A 24,538-nucleotide genomic window follows, 5' to 3' on the forward strand; every position below is an offset into this window, starting at 1 on the left:
ACACAATAGACCAGATAGATTTAATTGATATTTATAGGACATTCCATCCAAAAACAGCAGATTACACTTTCTTCTCAAGTGTGCACAGAACATTCTCCAGGATAGATCACATCTTGGGTCACAAATCAAGCCTCAGTAAATTTAAGAAAATTGAAATCATATCAAGCATCTTTTCTGACCACAACACTATGAGATTAGAAATGAATTACAGGGAAAAAAACATAAAAAACACAAACACATGGAGGCTAAACAATACGTTACTAAATAACCAAGAGATCACTGAAGAAATCAAAGAGGAAATCAAAAAATACCTAGAGACAAATGACAATGAAAACACAACGATCCAAAACCTATGGGATGCAGCAAAAGCAGTTCTAAGAGGGAAGTTTATAGCTATACAAGGCTACCTCAAGAAACAAGAAAAATCTCAAATAAACAATCTAACCTTACACCTGAAGGACCTAGAGAAAGAAGAACAAACAAAACCCAAAGTTAGCAGAAGGAAAGGAATCATAAAGATCAGAGCAGAAATAAATGAAATAGAAACAAAGAAAACAGTAACAAAGGTCAATAAAACTAAAAGCTGGTTCTTTGAGAAGATAAATAAAATTGATAAACCATTAGCCAGACTCATCAAGAAAAAGAGGGAGAGGACTTAAATCAATAAAATTAGAAAAGAAAAAGGAGAAGTTACAACAGACACCGCAGAAATACAAAGCATCCTAAGAGACTACTACAAGCAACTGTATTCCAATAAAATGGACAACCTGGAAGAAATGGACAAATGCTTAGAAAGGTATAACCTTCCAAGACTGAACCAGGAAGAAATAGAAAATATGAACAGACCAATCACAAGTAATGAAATTGAAACTGTGATTAAAAATCTTCCAACAGGGCTTCCCTGGTGGCGCAGTGGTTGAGAGTCCGCCTGCCGATGCAGGGGACACTGGTTCGTGCCCCGGTCCAGGAAGATCCCACATGCTCTGGAGCGGCTGGGGGCCCGTGAGCCATGGCTGCTGAGCCTGCGTGTCCAGAGCCTGTGCTCTGCAACGGGAGAGGCCACAACAGTGAGAGGCCCGCATACCGCAAAAAAAAAAAAAAAAAAGGAAAAAAAAAGAAAATATCTTCCAACAAACAAAAGTCCAGGACCAGATGGTTTCACAGGTGAATTCTATCAAACTTTTAAAGAAGAATGAACACCCATCCTTCTCAAAGTCTTCGAAAAACTTGCAGAGGAAGGAACACTCCCAAACTCATTCTATGAGGCCACCATCACCCTGATACCAAAACCAGACAAAGATACAACAAAAAAAGAAAATTACAGACAAATATCACTGATGAATATAGATGCAAAAATCCTCAACAAAATACTAGCAAACAGAATCCAACGACACATTAAAAGGATCATACACCATGATCAAGTGGGATTTATCCCAGGGATGCAAGGATTCTTCAATTTACGCAAATCAATCAATGTGATACACCATATTAACAAACTGAAGAATAAAAGCCATATGATCATGTCAATAAATGCAGAAAAAGCTTTTGACAAAATTCAACACCCATTTATGATAAAAACTCTCCAGAAAGTGGGCATGGGGGAACCTACCTCAACATGATAAAGGCCATATATGACAAATCCACCTCAAACATTATTCTCAATAGTGAATAAATGAAAGCATTTCCTCTACGATCAGGAACAAGACAAGGATGTCCACTCTCACCACTATTATTCAACATAGTTTTGGAAGTCCTAGCCATGGCAATCGGAGAAGAAAAAGAAATAAAAGGAATACAAATTGGAAAAGAAGAAGTAAAACTGTCAGTGTTTGCAGATGACATGATACTATACATAGAGAATCCTAAAAATGCCACCAGAAAACTACTAGAGCTAATCAATGAACTTGGTAAAGTTGCAGGATATGAAATTAATGCACAGAAATCTCTTGCATTTCTATATACTAATGATGAAAAATCTGAAAGCGAAATTAAGGAAACACTCCCATTTACCATTGCAACAAAAAGAATAAAATACCTAGGAATAAACCTACCTAAGGAGACAAAAGACCTGTATGCAGAAGACCATAAGACACTGATGAAAGAAGTTAAAGATGATACCAACAGATGGAGAGATATACCATGTTCTTGGATTGGAAGAATCAACATTGTGAAAATGACTATACTACCCAAAGCAATCTACAGATTCAACGCAATCCCTATCACATTACTAATGGCATTTTTTACGGAACTAGAACAAATAATCTTAAAATTTTATGGAGACAAAAAAGACCCTGAATAGCAAAAGCAGTCTTGAGGGAAAAAAACAGAGCCGGAGGAATCAGACTCCCTGACTTCAAACTATACTACAAAGCTACAGTAATCAAGACAATATGGTACTGGCATAAAAACAGAAACATAGATCAATGAAACAAGATAGAAAGCCCAGAGATAAACCCACGCACCTATGGTCAACTAATCTATGACAAAGGAGGCAAGGATATACAATGGAGAAAAGACAGTCTCTTCAATATGTGGTGCTGGCAAAACTGGACAGCTACATGTAAAAGAATGAAATTAGAACACTCCCTAACACCATATACAAAAATAAACTCAAAATGGATTCGAGACCTAAATGTAAGACTGGATACTATAAAACTCTTAGAGGAAAACATAGCAAGAACACCCTTTGACATAAATCACAGCAAGATCTTTTTTGATAAACCTCCTAGAGTAATGGAAATAAAAACAAAAATAAACAAATGGGACCTAAAGAAACTTCAAAGCTTTTGCACAGCAAAGGAAACCATAAACAAGACGAAAAGAAAACCCTCAGAATGGGAGAAAATATTTGCAAACGAATCAATGGAGAAAGGATTAATCTCAAAAATATATAAACAGCTCATGCAGCTCAATATTAAAGAAACAAACAACCCAATCCAAAAATGGGCAGAAGACCTAAATAGACATTTCTCCAAAGAAGACATACAGATGGCCAAGAGGCACATGAAAAGCTGCTCACATCACTAATTATTAGAGGAATGCAAATCAAAACTACAATGAGGTATCACCTCACACCAGTTAAAATGGGCATCATCAGAAAATCTACAAACAACAAATGCTGGAGAGGGTATGGAGAAAAGGGAACCCTCTTGCACTGTTGGTGGGAATGTAAATTGATACAGCCACTATGGAGAACAGTATAGAGGTTCCTTAAAAAACTAAAAACAGAATTACCATATGATCCAGCAATCCCACTACTGGTCATATACCCAGAGAAAACCATAATTCAGAAAGACACATGCACCCCAATGTTCATTGCAGCACTATTTACAATAGCCAGGTCATGGAAGCAACCTCAATGCCCATCGACAGACAAATGGATAAAGAAGATGTGGTACATATATACAATGGAATATTAGCCATAAAAAGGAACGAAATTGAGTCATTCATTGAGACGTGGATGAATCTAGAGACTGTCATACAGAGGGAAGTAAATCAGAAAGAGAAAAACAAATATCGTATATTAACGCACGTATGTGGAACCTAGAAAAATGGTACAGATGAATCGGTTTGCAGGGCAGAAGGTGAGACACAGATGTAGAGAACAAACGTATGGACACCAAGGGGGGAAAGCCGCAGGGGGGTGGGGATGGTGGTGTGCTGAACTGGGCGACTGGGATTGACATGTATCCACTGATGTGTATAAAATTGATGACTAATAAGAACCTGCTGTATAAAAAAATAAATAAAATTAAAAATATTTTAAAAATACAAAAAATATTAAGAAAAAAAAAGCAGACTCACAGATAAAAAGAACAAACTAGTGGTTACCACTTGTGAGCGTGGGCAATATAGGGGTGGAGAAAAAAGGGTTATCATGGGTTTATATGAAGTCACATGTGTGAAACTTTGGGAAATTGTAAAGCACTATATAAAATTTTTTAAATCTTTCATTCAATAAATAATTATTTACAATACAATTATTTTAATACCTATAGAGAAGTAAGTCAAAACTGTGATTTTGATATAGAAAGTAATCAGGTCTCTGTTGTCTACACATGGATCATACTAACTAACTCTGATTCTTCATACTTACTTCATGTTCTCTCCATAAAGAACTGGGCGATTTCCTTAAATCTGAGAGACCTTGTTATCTCCTCTTTCTTATTTTTTTACTTTTTTTTTTTTTTTTTTTTTTTGCGGTACTCGGGCCTCTCACTATTGCGGCCTCTCCCGCTGCAGAGCACAGGCTCTGGACGCGCAGGCTCAGCGGCCATGGCTCACAGGCCCAGCTGCTCCGCGGCATGTGGGATCCTCCCGGACCGGGGCACGAACCCGTGTCCCCTGCATCGGCAGGCGGACTCCCAACCACTACGCCACCAGGGAAGCCCTTACTTTTTGTTTTTAATACCCCTTCTTGACTTCCCACAACAGCAGTGACTCAAGGAAGTTTTAAATGGCAGCACATATAGTGGTTACTTAAAAAAAATTTTTTTTGATTGAGTGCTGGGCCACCGCTTGCTTCCACAATACCAGAGACAAAGAACTCTTCCCTGGGGACCATCCTGCCATCATGTAACCTACAGTCAGGACCACAATAAAGGAAATGAGGGAGATGAGTAAGGATTATGCCCCAAGGGGACTCCAGAAAGAGACAGAATGCCCCTAAATTATATGGATGTGCATTCTGAGTGCTTTGGGAACTTTTCAGCGTCCTCATTCTACATGGATGACGTGTCATTTTGTATTATCAGTATTAATATTTCTCTTCACTAACATAGAAATAAAGCATTTACTGAATAATTTTAATACCTAGTAGAATTATTCATGGGGTACTATGCCTAAGAAAGCCATGTAATGTGTAGAGAAAAATTTTGAAAGATATTCCACATACAGAACTTCAAGAAAAGACAGCACTTCATTTATTCACAGTGACCCAACTCCCTATCCATTCAGTATTGTTAGGGAAGGGCCTGACCTTGAGTGACTTCTTGGAATGTTAAATCTCTCTAGTGTGCATACAAAGCACCTTTCAAAGCTTTTTTAAATTCCCACCCCATTAAATAGAGTTAGTGGAAGTTAGTATACATGTATATTTATTTTTACAAATATTTTAATTCCTTTTATTCTGTAGACTTAAGTGTAGACTAGTGCTGTTCCTTAAAATTGCCTATACTTTCCTGTGTACTTGAGGCTGTAGTGCAGTGAATGATGATGGTCATTTTGAAGGAGGGAAAAAACCACCTCTCAAAGCTGGCAAAACATCACAAGATTCACTTCCGCATCTCCATTCCTCTACAGGAAGAGATGGGATACATCTCTAGAGATGGCTAGAGATGTGTACCATCACCATTTGAGAATAAACTTTAACATCCGTTCTAGATCATACTTCTTGGCCAATATGCACAGATTCACTTAGAATAAGTGATCTTGTCGCTCACAGTACTTTATTTTTATCAAAGAAACATTGACCATAGAAATAATCCACTGTGATTTACAACATTAAAATGCAGTCTCGGGAAAAATGAAAACTCATGTTACAGACGTGGTGTATGGGTTGGACTTGATAATGCTAAAGTTCTGCGGTTATTGTCTTTGTTAGGGTTTTTCACAGGGAAAATGTTTTCAGAGTTCCATATTCCTTCTAACAGTGGAGGAACTGTGTCTTCATACTGACCCCTAGTGGCAGTTTAGGAAGAAGTTGGGGGAGGGGCAAAAAAGGTAATAGAAGGTTTGTTCTGTATTTTAGTGAAAAGGCATACTAATTTAATTTGAAATACTCTTCAATGTGTCTAAAATAATATTTTAAAACATTACTGAAAGATTGTGATCTGGAAAGCATTCCATTGTGGTGCTTTTAAAGAGATAGTATTCTACTGCTAACTGTGTGTTAATAGATGCTTGTCTTCGTCTCTTTTTAAGGTGAAGTCATTTCAGAATATTTTGACACATTAATTGTCCTGATGACTGAATATCGGCTGTGCTATATAACCATATAGGATAAATATAATACACTTAACCGACATAAATTAATCTTGTTGTTAGGTACTTACTCTAGAGTTGAATTTTTGCTCTTGACTTTATATAACAGAAAAGATTATTTTGTTTTAAAATTCTGACATATCACTTTGTTGTCAGATGTTACCTCCTTTGAATTAGAATGCTCACAATATGAGAATCCTGCAAGAAAACTTGAGTTAGTTTCCTTTTAGAAAGTTCAGTTTTGTAGTAAGGATGTTTCAAACTTTTGTATTCAGTATGATACCTCAAAGAACTTTATTTAAAGTGTTCTTCATTATTTTAAAAGCCTTCTGAGTTAATAGATAAAATAGATGGGAAGCATCTTCGTGGTCAATTTAAGTATTATTCTTGCCTTATTTCCATCCAGGTTTACTGAGTGGATACTTTCCATTTCTACCCCCTTTAAGTGCCTAGATTCCTTCTCTGCTGTGTGTTGATAGATGCCTCTGATTTGAAGGAATATATAGAATGAAAAGCTGGATTTTGCAATAAAAACAAGTTGATTCCATACCCCCATTTTGTGTCAGTTGATGCCTAGTCGACCTTCACAAACAGTATGAATTTTGTCGGCTACAAGTTTTGTGAGGCTAGGTGAATCCCATGAAATGTTCATTTAGAAACTTACCTATGCTGCTTTTATTACCTAGAGAGCAGAGACTAACATTTGCATAAACTTATTTTAAATTTGCTGCTACATCCTTCAGGTTTAATTTCCACTGTTACTGATTTTAAGAGGAAATTATCAAACAGTTTGGATACCTTTATATTGTGTGATTTTTCTCTTAAAATTTGAAGCAGTGCTTAAAACCTACATAAATTCCATTTTTACTCGTCTTTGACTTTTCAATATTAATCCTTTTCCTTGATTTTTCTTCCCTCTGAAAATGGCCTTTATTACTCATTTGTTGCCTAAACAAAGAGACTTGGGTGGAATGCTTGAGGAAACTGCTTCTGCTCTAGCCCTGCAGGAGTTGGAGATTTGACCGTCTAGCTGAAAAGTTGTCTAAAAATGAAAATTTCATACACACATGCAAATTTGGATATAGGATCCTATTTTCCCATGATCCAAGAAATGGAGACAGGATATAGGAAAATCTCTGCCCCTGTGGCTCACTGAGTATGCGTGGATGATGGTGATGATGATGTTGATAGTGATGGTGAAGGTGATGAGGATGGTGATGATACCTGGCCTGTGTGGCCAGGCGTTGGGCTAAGTACTCCAAACGGAATGTATCACTAAATCCTTGAAGCAGTCCTGTGAGGTAGGGAATATTATCATCACATCCATTCTGCAGATGAGGAAATATAGGCACCGTCTTTGCTCAAGTTCACAGGGGTGGGATGGACACTTCACACCGAGGCAGTCAGCTATGTACATCCAGAGGGAGCTCGTGACTTTTCTCTCTCTCTGCCTCTTGCTCACTATCTCTGCGACTTTGAGCTTCTCCAAATCTTCCAACCAAATGTTTCCCTTTGCCTTCCTGGTCTTTTTGGATTCTTCCAGACTGCAGGCACCTTTGGAGAATTGAATTTCAATCCCCTCCTTTCCTTCCTTCCTCCTTCCTCCTTTCTTCCAGGTTCCTTTCCCTGTTTTCCCTTCTCTTCCTCCTCTTCCTTATATTCTCTTTATAAGAGAATGTGAAAGAGGAAAAAATGTATCCAATGGTTAGTAAGAATTTCCCACTATGCTATACATCAAAATGGTCTCCCTTATTTCTCATTCCCTGAGGAATGATGAAGTGAACCAAATAGATTCTGGTTCTTTTTTTTTCCTAGAAAATACAGTACTTTTTAAAGCTTAAGAGACTGATAATTGTAAAAAAAGATAGTCAGATCATCATGGTTTTAATTCTGTGTCTGTTGACTGACTTGCTTCTTGAGCAAGTCTTACTCTCACTAAATATTATCTTTCTTAACTCTAAAAAAAGTGAATCTGGATTATCTATTATATTTTGTGTGTCTAAGCGATTACCCTTGACCCAGGATCACAGGGAGCCTGGAACATACCTTTCACTAGGAACTAGATGGGGTCACTCTTTACCACTTTTGTAATTTTATCCCAGAGGCTAAGGAAGTTATTATCTGTGAATTTTGGTTTCTTTTGTAACTATTTCACAGTTACTTGGGTGTTCTTTATGTGCCAGGTACTGCTCTAGGCTGTAGGGATCATGACAATGGTTCCATGAAACTGCTTTCATGAAGTCTACAGTTTGGACAGGGAGACAGACAACACACGAGTAATTTTAAGGTAATTTCAGAAGTGATAACAGTATAGATGAAATAAAACAGCACAAAGTCATAGAGAGGGGCAGGCATGACACCAGCGTTGTGAAAGAGGTCACAGGAATGACACAGCTCGTCAATGACTGTCTCTCTGACATTAGAGCTGATGAGATGAGGGTAGTCCTGGCAAGGGCCAGGGGGGTTTATGTGCCATCACACTAGAGATTTCAGCGTCCTTATTTTTTTTAGTTAAGAAAATCAACAACGTGATATCTCTAATTACTTTGGGATTGTGGCCCTTGTCATATCCAGTTATGTAAATAGACTGCTTTCCAGGCTAAACAGAAACATTTGGTAACTGCAGAAGCCATTTATTATGAATGTTCTAACACCTTGACCATTATTCCTATTTTATCAGGAGACAAGTCAGCCATGTAAAATGACGACAGTTGTTCTTTCCTGATGGCAGCTAGTTAATTATTGGCAGGCATTCCAGCGTTTTGAAACAGAAGGTGGCATGTATGGAAGTGAAGTATCGTGACTGAACAGATAGGTCAGTAAGGAGTCCACGTCACTTGTAAGAAAATTACATTTGATTTCCCTGCACCTTGACTGACTGCCTCGTAATTGGTAACAAAAGCCCGCATGCTCTCTGTGGAGGTGCTGGGTTGGCGTGTGCTCATCTCTTTGCAATTAGCAGTTTTCTCTTGAAAAATCATGATGTCACAGCAACTGTAGCATAAAAGCATGTTCTGGAAGTTCCCAAATCATACCTGCTAGGACACATCGATATGATGGAAACAATTTGGTTTCACATACTTTTAAATATTTTTTTTGCATTTTTTTCTTATTTTGCTATAGGATGCAAAACTTCCCACATCTGTTTCTATGTCTGGGTTTCACTTTAATAATAGTGTTACTTTACACTCTTCATTTTAAGCTTTTTGCCTGCAGCTAATTGTGATTCTCTCCCTTACTATGGATAAGCATCTTTAAATAATACTTTTTTCAAAGGAGACAATACTCTTGGATACTTTTGTCAATCCTGGGGTTCAGCCAGAGTTGGGGGGCACATATATTAGTCTTCTTCAACTGTGGGGCTGCTACGGGGTGATGGTTCTTTGGGACTCAGAAACTGATCAATTTAACACCCTCGACTTCTCGGGTCATTACCTTTGGAAAACTGGCTGGGATGAGAGTCAGGAATCCTGTTCACAGCATTCCAGATCCGGCTGTGATAACCAGGAGATCTGCTTATCATAACGGCCAGCACCCCACCCCCCTCGCACCTGTATAGACTCGCCGGGAGCCTGCAATTAAACTCGCCAACACTGAGTCACTGCTGCATATGCACCTCTCTTCACCACTTGCAGCGTGTCTGCCACCAATATGTCTTCCTTGGTGTGACAAACCTCACGGAGACATATGAAAAGCCGTGCTGGTGGGAATGGTTGTAATCACTGTTAACAAACAAGGTTCTGATTGCCAATATTACCATCTGTTCCAGCGGGTTCCACATATCCCCGTGTATATGGGCTCTGTTAAACAGATTTTCTATGCGGCCCAAGGTCACCCTTGATTCATGTAACCAGCCTTTGCAGATGAGTTAAATGTGAGTCTCCAAACAGCAGCAAGGATCAAAATCTGAGAGGTACCAAATCGTGTCCTCTGATGACACAACCCAAACAAACTGTGTTTGCAGAGAAAGAATATCCACATCCCTTGATACATGAGAGGGACGGATCCCAAAAACATTGTCTAAAGTGCAAGATTTCATCTATTAAACTTCATATAAAAATGACTTCATGGGGGGACTTCCTTGGTGGTGCAGTGGTTAAGAATCTGCCTGCCAATGCAGGAGACACGGGTTCCAGCCCTGGTCTGGGAAGATCCCACATGCCACGGAGCAACTGAGCCCGTGCACCACAACTACTGAAGCCCGCGCACCTAGAGTCCGTGCTCCGCAACAAGAGAAGCCACCACAATGAGAAACCCACGCACCGCAATGAAGAGTAACCCCTGTTCGCTGCAACTAGAGAAATCCCGCGCACAGCAATGAAGACCCAATGCAGCCAAATAAATAAATAAATAAAATAGTTAAAAAGAAAATGACTTCACTATATAATCCGAGAAGCCTAGGCGTGAGGAGGAAATAAACTGCTTTTAAGAACAGCTATAAGTGATACAAGCGGAGATCCCCATATTGTTGGATCCCACCCCTTCTTGCAAACTTCACACTGAGCTAAGTACTTTTCCCTCTCCGCTTCTGGACGCCAGCAGAGGTTTTCATCACTCCCCTTGAGTTGATTCAAGTCAATTAAAATATATCGATCTTCTCGGCACTGGGGATATAAAAAGACTCACATGCTGACTAAGAAGTAGGCACCAGGCGTAGACATGGCAGAGGAGGGGATGATTAATAAGGAGGGGCAGTGATGGACGTGGGTAACCTCACCCAGGAAGCGGTGAGTGAGCTGGCCTTGAGGGGTCCTCAGGCAGAGGTTCGGGAGGGATCTGGGGGCAAAGGGAGCACGAGTGCAAAGGCACACAGACATAAAATAGCACTGTACTTTCCGGGAAGCATAATAGTCGCTATTTGTGCAATTGAGCTTTTCCTTAGTGCTCTTAGTGCCCATGCTGTAACTGTGGGGCTTGGGGACTTAATATGAAAAACTATGTGCTGAATTCCTTTCCGTAACAGGCGCCGTAAAATAATATTTCGAGATTGTGACTCTTCTCTGACTGTGAACACTTGTGCCCAAACCTCATTTTTTAAAACAAAAGGAAATGTATACGTTTAGCAAACGAATGCTCTGAGGACACGTGAAAAAGAGACCTAACCTAGTTTTGGGGGTCAAGAAATGCTTCCTTGAGGAAGAGACATTTGTGCCAAACTTGGCAAGATGAATGGGAATTATCCGGGGGAAGGGACGGCTGGGAGTGAGACCAGAGTGTGGGCACACGCCGAGGTGAGACGGAGCCTGGCGTATGGCAGGTTGCCAGAAAGGCCTAGGACACGACAACAGGAAGAGGTGGCGGGGTGCAAGGGCTGGCGAGGGAGGTGGGGTCAGCTCATGCTTGGCCTCAGAGGCCACATGAGAAATTTGGGGCTTTATCCTGAACAATGGCAAACCGTGGAAGTTTTAAGTAGGGGAGAAATAAAATTATTTTTAAGAAATCACTTAAGCTGTAAGATGGAGAAAGGATTGGAGGGGATGAGGGGAAACCTGTTAGGAGAGTACTTATATCAATCCACAAGATACAGGATGTTGAATTGGATTCAGTGGGAGAGATGGAGATGGAGAAAAGGAAGCGTTCTGAGAAATATGGAAGAGAGAAATAGTCAGGACTTGGTAACAGATTGGATACACATGACATTCGAACTTCACTTCTATTTACATATGTCAAATGACATAAACAGATGTTTTTATACATTCCCATATTTGGTTTGTAGTTTGGTTAATTTCTGTTTCAATTTACATTTTAAACTCTTAATTGATTAAACTCCTAATTGATTAAACTCCAGCCGGATGCAGACTAATGATAGTAAATATCAGAAAATAGTTTCAGATTGCTGTGATGATATATGGCCCTGTAATTCTGGATTTTGTAACAAAGCAGTTTGACTTCTGTCCTCCTATTCATTTGGATAATGCTCTACCATCTAGGAGACTAAAATGTGTCTTAAAAATAGGATAGGGAAAAAAAAATAGGATAGGCTTCAGCTTGTGTATATGTTAGACTTGGGGAAAAATAAGACAGAATGTCTTGGGTTTGAAAGCACAAAATTAATGCAATTCTTTTTTTTTAAAAAAAGTACAAATTCTGCACCCTATTTCTATGACTGAAATTAGTTTTTTTTTTAAGTAAGACTAATAGCTTGATTTTTCATATCATAAGTTAATCTCAATTATGCTTTTTGCACTTAGAGCTGCATGTAGCAAATTATGGGCAGATATGCACATACAATATACGTTGCTCTCCCAGCTGTGCCTGTATGATTTGTCTTTCGGTGCTGGCAGTTATGTTCAATTTAGTAAAAGCTATATTCCACTGTGTACTAGAATCTTTGGTTTTTTTAAACAGCTAGGTTTTTATGTACTTCCCTTTACTGCCTCCATAAAAAGCAAAGAAAAAGCAGAAGGTAGAGTATAAATGAACCAGGGCCAGACATGCCTTCGTACAGGAGAAAGGGAGAAGCAAAATCCAAGCAGAAAGGCTGAGAGCAGAGACACACTCGATGAAAATCCCTGTGTCTCCATGACCCAGGTTTGTTTGTTCATTTTTACATAAACTAGAGAAACTAAAACTATGGAGTATGATCCTGCATACTTACTTAAATTTTCCCTAAACTCCCTGATACACACAAAAGATAAAGCCTTTCAGAATTTACTAGTATGCATTTACCTAAAGCATTTCTGGCTTCTATCATGGATGCCGTTGAAATACCTCCATTGTGTGCTTTCTCTTTACTCTCCAAGATGTGTTAAAAAATGAACATTGTCAAAGATAAAAACCACTAAGTGACAAAGGAATCGTGCATTTTAGCCAAGGTGTGTTTATAATGATTAAAAAAACATAGAGTATTTGATTTAAGGAACTGATTGCATCAAGTGCATGAAAAATAATTCAAAGGAAACATTTTTTTTTGAGAAGGTTTAAGCTTATGTTAATTAATTAGAATATATGCATAATTAAAAATTCTTCCTGGCATTTTTTTTTAATTCAGTGTTGAGTATGAGAAGTTCCTGGTGAACTAATATATTAAAGCCTTCAAATTTTCCCTTATTCATAAAATCAAATGACCACCGTGTCAGTTAATAATAGGAGAGAGACGTAAATGTGAGATTATCTTAAGAGTGTTTATTTTATCCTCTAGGAAAGGAAATTAAATGCTGTTCCTCAGGCTGCCATAGTGAGATGCAGGGCCTTCCTTCCTCTCAATATTTTTCTTGGGCTTCCTCCCAAATTTTGGTCATATGTCATCTAACCAAATTTTAGTTTTAAGGGACACCATCCCAGAGAAAGACTAGGAGATGCCACAGAGGGTTAAACAGACACCAGGAACTGCAGGAGGGGAAACACGGAACTGAGTGCTGACTTTAACTTGGTATCAATCAGTAGGGTGTGTTTTCTGGATGGATTTATATAAACCGGGGGTAGAAGGTGCGTTCAAGGTCAACACCAAGGAGCCCTTCGTTCTCCAGAGATGTTGCCTCTAGTCATTCCGTTCCTGCCCAGTGGCTGCTGTTCAGTCTCCTTCAGAGCTGGTTTGTGCCTGATTCACAGCTTCCTTTCACCTAAAGCTAGCAGTCTCCTTATTGAGGTTGTGTATTTTTATTGTCTTGATGATTTAGATGGATTTTTAACATAATTTGGGGTTTTCCTTTAAAACCAGGATGCTCTATATATCTTACTGCTTGAAACATCTCTTATTTGAAGCAATTCCAAACATTAAAGAACATAATTAAATCAACTTCCACTCTTTAAAATGATCTTTTTTTAAAATTTTTAATATTTTATGAGCTTTTTGAGTGATTACAAAGCAAGGACTATAGAAAGTACAGTGTTTTTAAAAGGAGGTTTAGGATTTCTAATTGTGGGAAGACGTTTTTATACTAGAAATAGGAAATTTAACAACTGAATATGCCTACATTACTAAAATTATTCTTGTCAATATCATGACTTTTATCTTGATATTTAATTTGTAAAAGCAACATCCACCCCCAAAATGATTTGCTGCCTTCAAACGTGTTAACGTCTGCCTACAGTTAACAGCCTCACTTAAAAAGAGGGAAGATGAGCTGAAAAATTTTTAATTCCCATGTTCACTCATTCCTCCCATTTAAACCTTTGTTTTCTTACTGGTTAGGAATATTTTAATAGACTTTCTTTGAATAGAATTTCCTGGTCTTGTAAGTATCACTGAGTTAAAAGATAAATAGCTGTAGTAGGGTTTCTAAGAAGCAGTCATGCATTTTCCTATAACCCAAAGCTGCAGACATAGGAAAAGGATTATTTATATTCATTCATAACCCCCCAGACTCCATTTAAATCGCCAGAGCCTCAATTCCGGGTTCATCGCCCAGATAAATTAATTTCTTTCTGAAATTGTCTTTAGGCACTCGTTTGTTTTATAAGCTTAGTTGTATGCTCCAAACATCATTTACTGAACAGGGGTGAACGGCATTCATTTCTCCTTCACTGACCCAGCGCTGCTGCCGAAGGTGATGGTATCGATGCATTAATCAACGCCCTGTCCAGCAAACGAGATGGAGCCATAGCCAACGCCGCCACGGTGCTGACGAACATGGCCATGCAGGAGTCTCTGCGTCTCAGCATCCAGAGCCATGACGTCATGCACGCCCTGCTCAGCCCGCTGCACTCTGCCAACACTGTCGTGCAGAGCAAAGCCGCTCTCACCGTTGCTGCAACTGCGTGTGATGTCGAGGCCCGGACAGAGGTGAGCATTTGCATCACTTTCCTTTTCTCTTTCTTCTGGTCCGTACCTACTGGTGCAGTAGTTTGAAACATTTTCAAGTATTTGAACCTACCCATCATTTAAGTCCCTCAAAACTGGTGCAACACATTGGAAAACAAATTAGCATCACCCAGCAAAGAAGGTGAGCGTACCCTATAATGTGACAATTCTAGGTATAAAACTAGGTATATACCTAAGACACTCTCTTGTCTCTGTGCACCAGGAAGCATTGTTTATAACATCTCAACAGCTGGAAACAAACCAACTGTCCGGTTGTTAAGAGAATGGATACATAAATTTGTGGTATATTCATAAAACAGAATCTTGCATCAGTGAAAATGGATGAACTGTAGCTACAGACATCAACAGAGAAGAATCTCAACCAGCATAATGCTGAGCAAAGTCAAGTTCAGAAGAAAACAGATGTGTGAATTCTATTTATATAATGTTCAAAAATACGCAAAGCAAAGCAATATGTTGTTTAGCACATACATATAAAACTATAAAGAAAAGTGAGAGAATTACTGACCCCAAATTTAAGAAATTGGTTGCCTCTTGGGGGATCAAGGGGATGGATGTGTTTGAAGAGGAGCACACGGGGGTTCAAGGTCATTGAAATGCACCATTTCTTAAGCTGAGTGGGGGACACTCAGGTGTGCCTTTTACTATGATGCTTGAAATTATAAATATGGGTTACTCACACTCTTCCGTTTCTCTTGTATTTCAAAAATTTAAAACATGGAATTGTAGTTTTTACAAGTCCATCACATAAAAGTACGTTTGGCCCATTTCATAAAGACTTGATATAAACCTACAAACGTACCTTTTTCTCTTGCTTTTTTCCTGTTTGCATGTCGTGTGGCACTCATTCAAACAGCCTAGGACTCTGTTCCTCTCGCCCCAGTAAAAATAACAATATGGAGCACTTATTATGCACAGCCAGTGTGCTAAGCACTTAACATGCATTTAAGCCTCACTTGAAATAGGTATGTTTGTCACTACTTTGAAAAGATACATGCATCTCAATGTACATAGCAGCATTAGTCACAACAGCCAAGACATGGAAGCAACCTAAATGCCCATTGATGGATGAATGGATAAAGAAGATGTGGTGTTTATACACAATGGAATATTACTCAGCCAGAAACAGAATGAAATTCTGCCATTTGCAACAATGTGGTTGAACCTAGAGGTTATTATGCTTAGTGAAATAAGTCAGACACAGAAAGACGAATACTCTGTTATCATTTACATGTGGAATTTTAAAAATAAAACAAACGAATGAATATAACAAAGCAAACAGACTCACAGATATAGAGAACAAACCAGTGGTTACTAGGGAGAGGGAAGAAGGGAGGGGCAAGACAGGGGCAGGGGAGTAAGAGGTATAAACTACTAGGCATAAAACAAACAAGCAACAAGGACATACTGCACAGCACAGGGAAATATAGCCATTGTTTTGTAATAACTTTAAAGGGAGTATAATCTATAAAAATACTGAATCACTATGTTGTACACCTGAAACTAATATAATAAACCAACTATATGTAATCTATGTAGCATGTAAACCAACTATACTTCAATTTTACAAAAAGAAAAGAAATAGGTACATTTGCAATCCCTATTTTATAGAGGAGGAAAATGAGGCTTAAAGAAATAATGTGCTGAAAGCAGAGTTGATGGGTCGGGAAATCAGGGACTGCGAACACACCTTTCTGAGTCCAGAGCCCCCGTCCTCACACTGTGCTGTCTGCTCAGACAACTAACAGATCTCTTCTGTCTCTTAGATATTTTTTCTATCCCCTTCTTTGTTCCCGTTGACTCAGTTCATTTGTATTCATCCATTAAGGTAGTAAGATACTCACCAAATATTTTTTTTACCAGCTACCATGTGCCAGGCGCTGCAGTAGGCAGCGGCAACACAGTGATAAACAACACTGTGTTAGTTGGTCATTCCTCCATGCGGCTCACTGAGCAGTCCATCCGTTTCCTGGAATATTGCAACTGACTCTACGGCCCTCCCTACCCCTGCCACCTCCTATTCCCCAAACTGCCTCCAGACTGATCTTTCAAATTTATGACCCTCATCACATCATTGCAAGTCCCCAGGGGTGTGCCACTGCCCCATGGGAACAGCTAAGCTGCTTAGTGTGCTATGCAAGGGCTCGCAATGATCCACCCCTACCTGCCTAAGCCTGAACTCGCTTCCCAGGTGTAACTCTACACTCCAGAAATACCATACGATTTGAATTCTAAAATTCTCTTATTTACACCTCCTTGATTTCTCTGCTTGGAAAGCTAGTCTCACCTTTGTTCACCTGATAAGTGCCTGTTTCTCCTTCAACACTCAGCTCAGCCATCCTGTCCTCCATGACGGCTTTCTTTAGTCTTCAAACGTGGACTCCAACGTCCTGCTCTGTGCTCACACCACCCCCTATGCATGCTTCCCTTGAACTCTGTTTTGCACTAGTTTTTGTATGAAAGACCATAAGCTCCCTGAGGCTTTAGGGAAGGGAACTGAGGTTTTCCTTCCCTGCATCCATGTCATTGATCTATACCTGGCACACAGTATATGCTTAATAAACAGTTGTTGAATGAATGAGTGAATACATGAATGAAGGAATGAGTGGTGAAATTAATAAATGAATTAGATATTTGCCGAAAGAACACGTGGAGTCAGGTTGCTATCTTATACTCAGATATAAAGATGTTCAGAAATTTGGCTTGCTAAGCATCAGATGCTTCAAGTAAACTTTTCAAAGCTTGCCCAGGTTACGTGTGCTAATGTGTAATCCCTGTTAGAGTCCCTGTGTTTGAGAAGAACATGATTGGAAGTGGATCGTATCTCACAAGGGCTCCTGTCTTCAGATACTACACAGAGAGACCTGTAGAATATTCTTTTTAGTCCTCCGGGCTCAGATAATACTGTATTACATTTCAAACAGTGAGACAAGAGCTCTGTTGAATCTTCTTTTTTTTTTCCCTGATTGGAACAATTTTATACATGTGTGACTTCTTTTAAGAGTGTAATTAATGTAGTTCTCCCCAATTCTCTTCTTGTTCTTTTTCTTCTCTTTTTCACTCCTTGAAGCAATATGAGTGATAACAAAATGGATCTCCTTCTGGTGAACTGCTTCAGCATTGCTTCGTCCACACTGCTGACGTCATGGCACTGTCCAGTGACACAGGTGGCACTAGCCTGCATTGGTTACTCCTGCCTAGCTTTGGAGACTGTGTCCGTTTCCTATTGCTGTTGAAACAAATAACCACAACTTAGTGGCTTAAAGCAATAAAAATCTATTATCTCATGGTTTGGGAGGTCAGAAGTCTGAAAATGGGTCTTACGGGTTAAAGTCAGGATATCAACAGAGCTGTGATCCTTCTGGAGACTTGAGGGGGAAATCTGTTTCCGGGCTTTTACCGTCCACCTGCATTCCTTGGCTGTGGCCCCTTCCTCTGTCTTCAAAGCAGATTACTGCAATCTCTGTTTCTACAAGTCTCCTTTCTCTGCTTCTCACACTCTTATCTCCCTCTTGTAAGGACCCCTGTAATTAAGTTGGGCCAACCTGATAATCCAGGACCATCTCCCCATCCCCAGATCCTTAACCACATCTACCAAATCCCTCCCAGGGACAAGGGCATCTCTAGGGGCCCGTGATTCTGTCCCCCACAGGCCAGATGGACACGCAGTGGTAAGCAGCAGAGTGAATGAACATGGGACATCCCGCTTGTAGAGGGAAGAGGACAGGCTCTTTGCCCTGCACCCACCCCATGTAAACTCACAATGACCTCCCTCAGTAACTTACTGCAGCCTCTTCTTAACTTTGAACAGAACACCGCGCTCCTGTCTGTAAGGTTTTTGCAATTGATTCTTTCCCCTAAAATGTTTTTACATAGTCAAAACCCTTTCAACAATCAAAAAATTGGATTTTTTTTTAAAGCATGAATGTTTAAGTTCTGTGCTCTTAATGTGTAAAATTTTGGCTTCCATTTCTAGTTGAGAAATTCAGGTGGGCTGGAGCCACTGGTAGAGCTCCTGCATTCCAAGAACGACGAGGTACGACGGCACGCCAGCTGGGCCATAATGGTCTGTGCCAGTGATGAGCCCACGGCCGCTGAGTTGTGCAGGCTTGGGTGAGTGGAGCGGTCTGGAGGGTCTGGCTCAGATGAAGGACACACAGTCTTCAGGCCCGAGGAAGGTCGAGCAGAGTCTCCACGCCCACTCTCAGGCCGCAGGGCGTTCAGAAGCTCTGCAGGTCACAGTCCCTCTGAAGGGACCGCCTGCAGAAGCGGGAGAGATCTCCCCCGCCACCTCCACAAAATCATCTTCAATGTTTCCTTTTCCACTTTTTCATTCTGATAAACGCTTCTTTCACCTTCCTCTGCTTTGCTAAACACAATCTTATTTGTCGCTCAGCTTTCAAGGCTAAATTAAAACGGGCAAGCCATGAGTGCCACCTTTGTTTTCTCCCCCACAAACCGCTCCACCACAATGACGCCTTTAACCAACCTCACCACGTCGGTTCCCTTACCAACAGCCTGTGAGTCAGCTGCCTTTAGCAACTCAGCCAAGAGGGTTTCAAGGTTCCACAGATTTACCCTGTTTGAGCCATTTTTGTTCTTCGTATATGTCACCTGGTTAGCTGAAAAAATTGGAGTCCGATACTAATTTTGCTTTGAATGAAGAACTTTTCTTCCTAAAGTGTCCCTTTCAACTGTTTGATTATGAGTTTCCACATGGCATGTATGTTCTCAAAAAGGGCTGATTTGTCTTCATAATTCTGGCAGGATTAGTTTACCTAAAAGGGTGGAATGGTTTTAACCTTTCCATCTCAATCCTTCATTCAGGATCTTAGTGAGGTGTATGAATGGGAACTTACTGTTGGATTGCTTATATAAGGCAAATAATGTCTTTTTTGCTTTTATTGACAGGGCTTTAGATATCCTTGAAGAAATTAATCTATCAGTAAGTCGAAAAAATAAATTCAGTGAGGCAGCTCATAACAAATTGCTCAACCACCACCTGTCTCTGAAATACAGCCAGACTGGCTATTTGTCATCAAGTAACATAATTACTGATGGAGTCTATGATTATGGTCGGGTAAGTGGCAGCACTAATTTGTATTTTAGTATGTGTGATCAGTTCTTCTTGCATCGTGATGCCATTACGTTGCAATTTTATAACCGCCTAACATAATTTATATTTTTATAGGCAGAAACTTGGGAATCAGAACTTCATCCTTAAACTTTGTCTGGCTATAAGATTTTGCATTTGTGTACAGTTTTAACTAGAATCTGATGACCTGAACTTAAATTAGTTTGCTGCTGCTAGTCTCAAGTTTCAGAGGAGATATAAAGCAATCGGCTTTTATATTACTTCTAGGGCTCAGTGTTAATGATAATGATAATGTCAATAATAGAAGTATAAGTTTTTATTCTATTAATTATAATCTAATTGAAATTAACCAAATTGTAATACTGAATTTTAAAATGTAATGTAGAAGAATATTATTTTACTTAGCTGCGTTTGTGATTATGATTTTAAAACAATACAGTGTAATTCCATGTTAATGTTAAGAGAAATGGGAAGCTAAACGTTAGAGTCTTGAGGGCTTTTTGACATTACTGTCTAAGTCAGCATGTTCTACTTCTGGAAACCAAAAGCAATAAGGAGAATAGGGAAATTTTTTAAAAACCTACAAATCCCATTTTAGGCAGAAGTAGGAAATTGGTATGATCTGCAGACTTCAAAAATATTTAAAAGTCCCTGGGATCAGGCAGAAGTTACACAGGAGGAAGAATGAAAAGGGGGAAAAAAGCACAGAGAGGGACAAGAGTGGTAGCAGATCTCAGAAAGCACCATCAAAAGTCTATGCTTCCCGAGGGGATGGAGAACTCAGACATACAAAAGCTATATGCTTGGTTTGCAAGGGGGTGGGTGGGCAGGACCTCAGGAACCGGGGTGAGCAGGGCTGGTAGCAGAAACCCGCTTGGACAAATTTGGTTCAAAGAAGCAGAGGAGACAGGGCCATAAAAGAATCACAGCTAAGCTGTATTTGCAGGAAACACTGTATCGTGGTAACAGAATTAGAGACATGTTGAATAACCAAATCTGCTAGCCTAAAACTTTTTCTCTTCCTTCTGCTTCTGCCAGCCACTGCCACCACCATACCCTCCATAACAGATACACACAAACCACCGAGAAATTACTGCTGTCATTCAATGATGAGTAATTTTAAAAGAACAGGTGCCACATTATTAGCATAAAGATGCTTTAAGAAAAAATGAGGAAAAGAGCAGAAAAACCACCAAAGAGCACTTACCAGAGCACTTATCTGTTGCCATGGAACAGATAAAACTGTGACAAAATATATTTGTTCATGAGTTTTTTAAAAAAAAAAAAAGTAATGAGACAATGTCCTTATGAAGGAGAACTCGCTGATTTACTCTAAATATTAAGTTTCTAATATTTCAGGCTTTAAATGTGTCAGTGAAGAAAAAAGACAAAGATCTCTACTCCCATGGTACCAGTGAGAGGAAACAGACAATAAACAATAAATCTCACCAATACATTCTATCACGTGATAGAAATGATAAGCGCTGCAGTGGGTGGGGAGGAGGATAAAGGGGCTTAGGACACTGGAGTTGATGTGGTCAGGTAGCCCCACTAAAAGGGTAATATCTGAGCAAAAAATTTGAAGGAGGTGAAGGACTTCTTAGCCTTGGGGATAGTGGGGAAGGAGCTTTCTAGATGGAGGAAACAGCTAGTGCAGAAACCGTGAGTGGTTGGCACACTCAAGGAACAGCAAAGTCGGTGTAGCTAGAACTGAGTCAACTAGGGGTGGAATAACAGACCAAATCAGAGCAGGTAAGAGCAAGCAGCTCATGGAAGTCTTGTAGACCACTGGAAGGATTCGGGCCTTTACTCTGAATGAAGTGGGAAAACACGTCAGGGTTCTGGGCAAAAGAATGACACGCTCTGTCTTACTTTAAAAGAACCATGAAAAGTATCTTGGATGAGAGAAGGATCTATTACTTGATTGGAAAAAGAGCTCACAGGGTGATCTGGTCTAACCCTCTTCACCAGGCTGACAAAATTGCTAGTATAGGGCTTTGTCTAGCTTGTTGTTAGTTATCCTCACAACATTTTTAGTGATCTGTTTAGTAATTAGTTACTCTTACAGATGATAAGCTCTTCCTTATGTATATGGATAGATTTTCAAACTCAAATACTTCCAGGGCCAAGCTGATAATTATGGTATGAAACAGTTGAGTATCAAGTTACAGAGACTGGGGGGGGGGGAGGGGGAATTGGAGGGTGTATCTTGCCCAAAGATATCCACAAGCTTCAGTTTCCTATTTTTAAGTGTATGTGCGTGTGTGTGAAATTAGATACCTCAAACAGTTAAGAACCTATTCTATCAGTATTCATTAAAAAAATATATAATGCATGCAGATATTACTTTTCAATTCTTAAATTATCTACAGATAAATCCTGGCACCAAACTTTTGCCTTTGAAGGATCTCTGCTTACAAGAACCAAGTGACCGACGTGCTATACTCTTAGTTAACAGTAAATGTGATGCGTGAGTCTTTGCGGGGAGGAGGAATGAAGGGAAGCAAATAATTTTTTTTGTTTGTCCATCATCATGTGAATACATAAAGGTTCCTAGTATGGTATCTTTTCTTACTTCCTGTATCTAGCAGCACCATGAAAGTAAACACTGGTCCATAAACTCATAGCCTGACATAGTAAAGAACACAGAATAGTCACCACTGTGGTTTTTCCTTTGACTCCATGTTACCAGTCAATTCCATGGGTATTTCTGCAATCAGGGCTTCTTACCCTTCTGGCAACATGAAGTAACTGAAGGAAGTATAAACAGATAGCAGCAAACCAAGATGAATTATGTTTACAAATCTCCAGAACTAAATCCAGGAATACCACTGCTGCCCAATATTTTTAATAAAATAAGGAGAAAATAGTAGAGCTAAAAATGAAAGCTTCAACAGCCATTAAAATGGTCTTGTATTCCTATATATCTATATAATACATTTTATGTGACACATTTTATAAAACTATTTCTAGTTCTAGCTCATGAAAAGGTTTATAATATTCATTTTATCTTATTTTAAACTCTCCTTTTTGCTTTTAAAATAATGTGTCACTGTTAAAAGTAGGACAAGGTCAATATTGACAAATTATTTTAATTTGTACATAATTTCAAATATGTAAAATTTTAGTTCTCCAACTCCATCTATGGAAGATAAGTCATCAGACGTTGGTTATGGACGAAGTATTTCTTCTTCATCTTCTTTAAGAAGAGCAAGTAAAGAAAAGACCAAGTAAGAAAATGATGTTTTGTCTACACTCAAATAATTCTCTCCCTTAATTTGAGAGTAAAAAAGAAATTCAGATTTTAGGTTTTGGCAACTTAAATTTTAGTCTTCTCACAGTCACACAATTTCAGGATGAAAGCCAGGAAACCTGGTTTGACATTCTGTCTTCTGTGAACCCAGAGTGAGCTCTTGAGCCCCTGACTCAGTGTCCATGATCAGGCTTAGTGTCCTTATTTGTAGATGGAATAATGCCTGGTGCCCTGCTTCTTCTCGGTGACTGGGATCAAAACATATAATAGAAGTGAAAATGCCTTATAAATATAAAATGCCTTGAAAATGTAGTGCATTGCTATTTTCTGTATGATTGAAATTGGTTGTGGTGTTTTTCAAATGACAAGAGAAAAGAGTTATCATTTTAGTGCTGGATTTGGATCTCCCACCGAAGAGAAATCAGAACCTACTTCGGGACGCAATACTGCTCTTAGCAAAAGCGCCACTAAAGAAAAAGGATCCAGGTAGAAACCTCCTTACTGTATTCTTCTCCTAACTGTAATCCTGTCAAGTTTTAATTACCCACAGAGTTGGTGAAAGGGAGGGGTGGCTTTTAACTAGGAAGCTCTTCTTATGGAATCAGATGTAGCACTAAACAGGACTCATGAAGTATAATTAAAATTACTTTTATTTGTGTCTCTTGTTGTCTCTTTAAAACTTACCCAGAGGGAATTTCTTCTCCTGCCTCTGGGTGAGAACTCAGGGTACTTTGCTCACTGTAAAGTCCTACAGTCACTTTAATGCAGAGACAACGGAAACAGCAGTCTCCAGTCAGCCCTTTAAAAGTCCAACCATGTGTAGGAATCAACTTAAAATGAACTTTTCTGCCCCCCACCCCCACCCCGTGGCTGCCTCGGCAGCTCATGAGCAGCACTGGCTGCACCGTAAGCCTCCCTCGTCCCTGCCTCTTGCTTCCACGTCCCCTCCCCGTCTTGCCCATGGAAACCCCTGACCCTTCAGGAAGCAATGAGAAGAGGAAAGGGAAACAGGACCACATTCTGAATTTGGCTGGAACCATTATAATGTGGTTCCACGCTTTCTAGGCCTGGCATATTTTAAAACACTGTCTACATGTTTACATATTTTTAAACATATTCTTTCTCTTGTCAGCGCTTTCCTGGATTCTTCAAAAAACCACTCAGACCTCCTGCCCCGCTCCATGACCTGTCAATTATTGTTGACTTAAGCCCTTGAAAAACACTGGGGTGCTGGAGGCTATTTGGCACACACGTATATAATTGAGCATCTACCTTCTAAACAGAGACTGTCTCCTAAGGTCCCCTAAGGAGTGGTCTGCCCTCCTCCGCAGACCCCGGAGCTGTGTATGTTCTATTTCTGACTTTAGTTTCTCCTGTCAGTCTCTTGCTCACTGTTCTGATCTCTGCTTCTGATCATCCCTCATCCTCTCTGCCCTCCTGCCCC

The 24,538-nt window shown here is 39.6% G+C and overlaps 1 protein-coding gene across 3 annotated transcripts in view; it reads left to right on the top strand.

The window, feature by feature from the left end:
• ARMC3 (armadillo repeat containing 3) overlaps positions 1-24,538 on the top strand; it is a gene marked incomplete at both ends in the record, with an annotated part of 91,221 nt that overhangs the window by 47,644 nt on the left and 19,039 nt on the right. Inside the window, 6 exons of one of the 3 annotated variants that reach the window (XM_082843576.1) lie at positions 14,458-14,707; positions 18,723-18,859; positions 19,658-19,826; positions 22,214-22,311; positions 22,970-23,071; positions 23,464-23,580. In XM_082843576.1, coding sequence (XP_082699702.1) covers positions 14,458-14,707; positions 18,723-18,859; positions 19,658-19,826; positions 22,214-22,311; positions 22,970-23,071; positions 23,464-23,580 — 873 coding nt within the window. The remainder of the gene's footprint in view (positions 1-14,457; positions 14,708-18,722; positions 18,860-19,657; positions 19,827-22,213; positions 22,312-22,969; positions 23,072-23,463; positions 23,581-24,538) is intronic. The other 2 variants (XM_082843577.1, XM_082843578.1) reach the window with 2 other exon arrangements.

Source organism: Leucopleurus acutus, assembly GCF_964270905.1.
Source record: "Leucopleurus acutus genome assembly, chromosome: 1".
Taxonomy (NCBI): domain Eukaryota; kingdom Metazoa; phylum Chordata; class Mammalia; order Artiodactyla; family Delphinidae; genus Leucopleurus; species Leucopleurus acutus.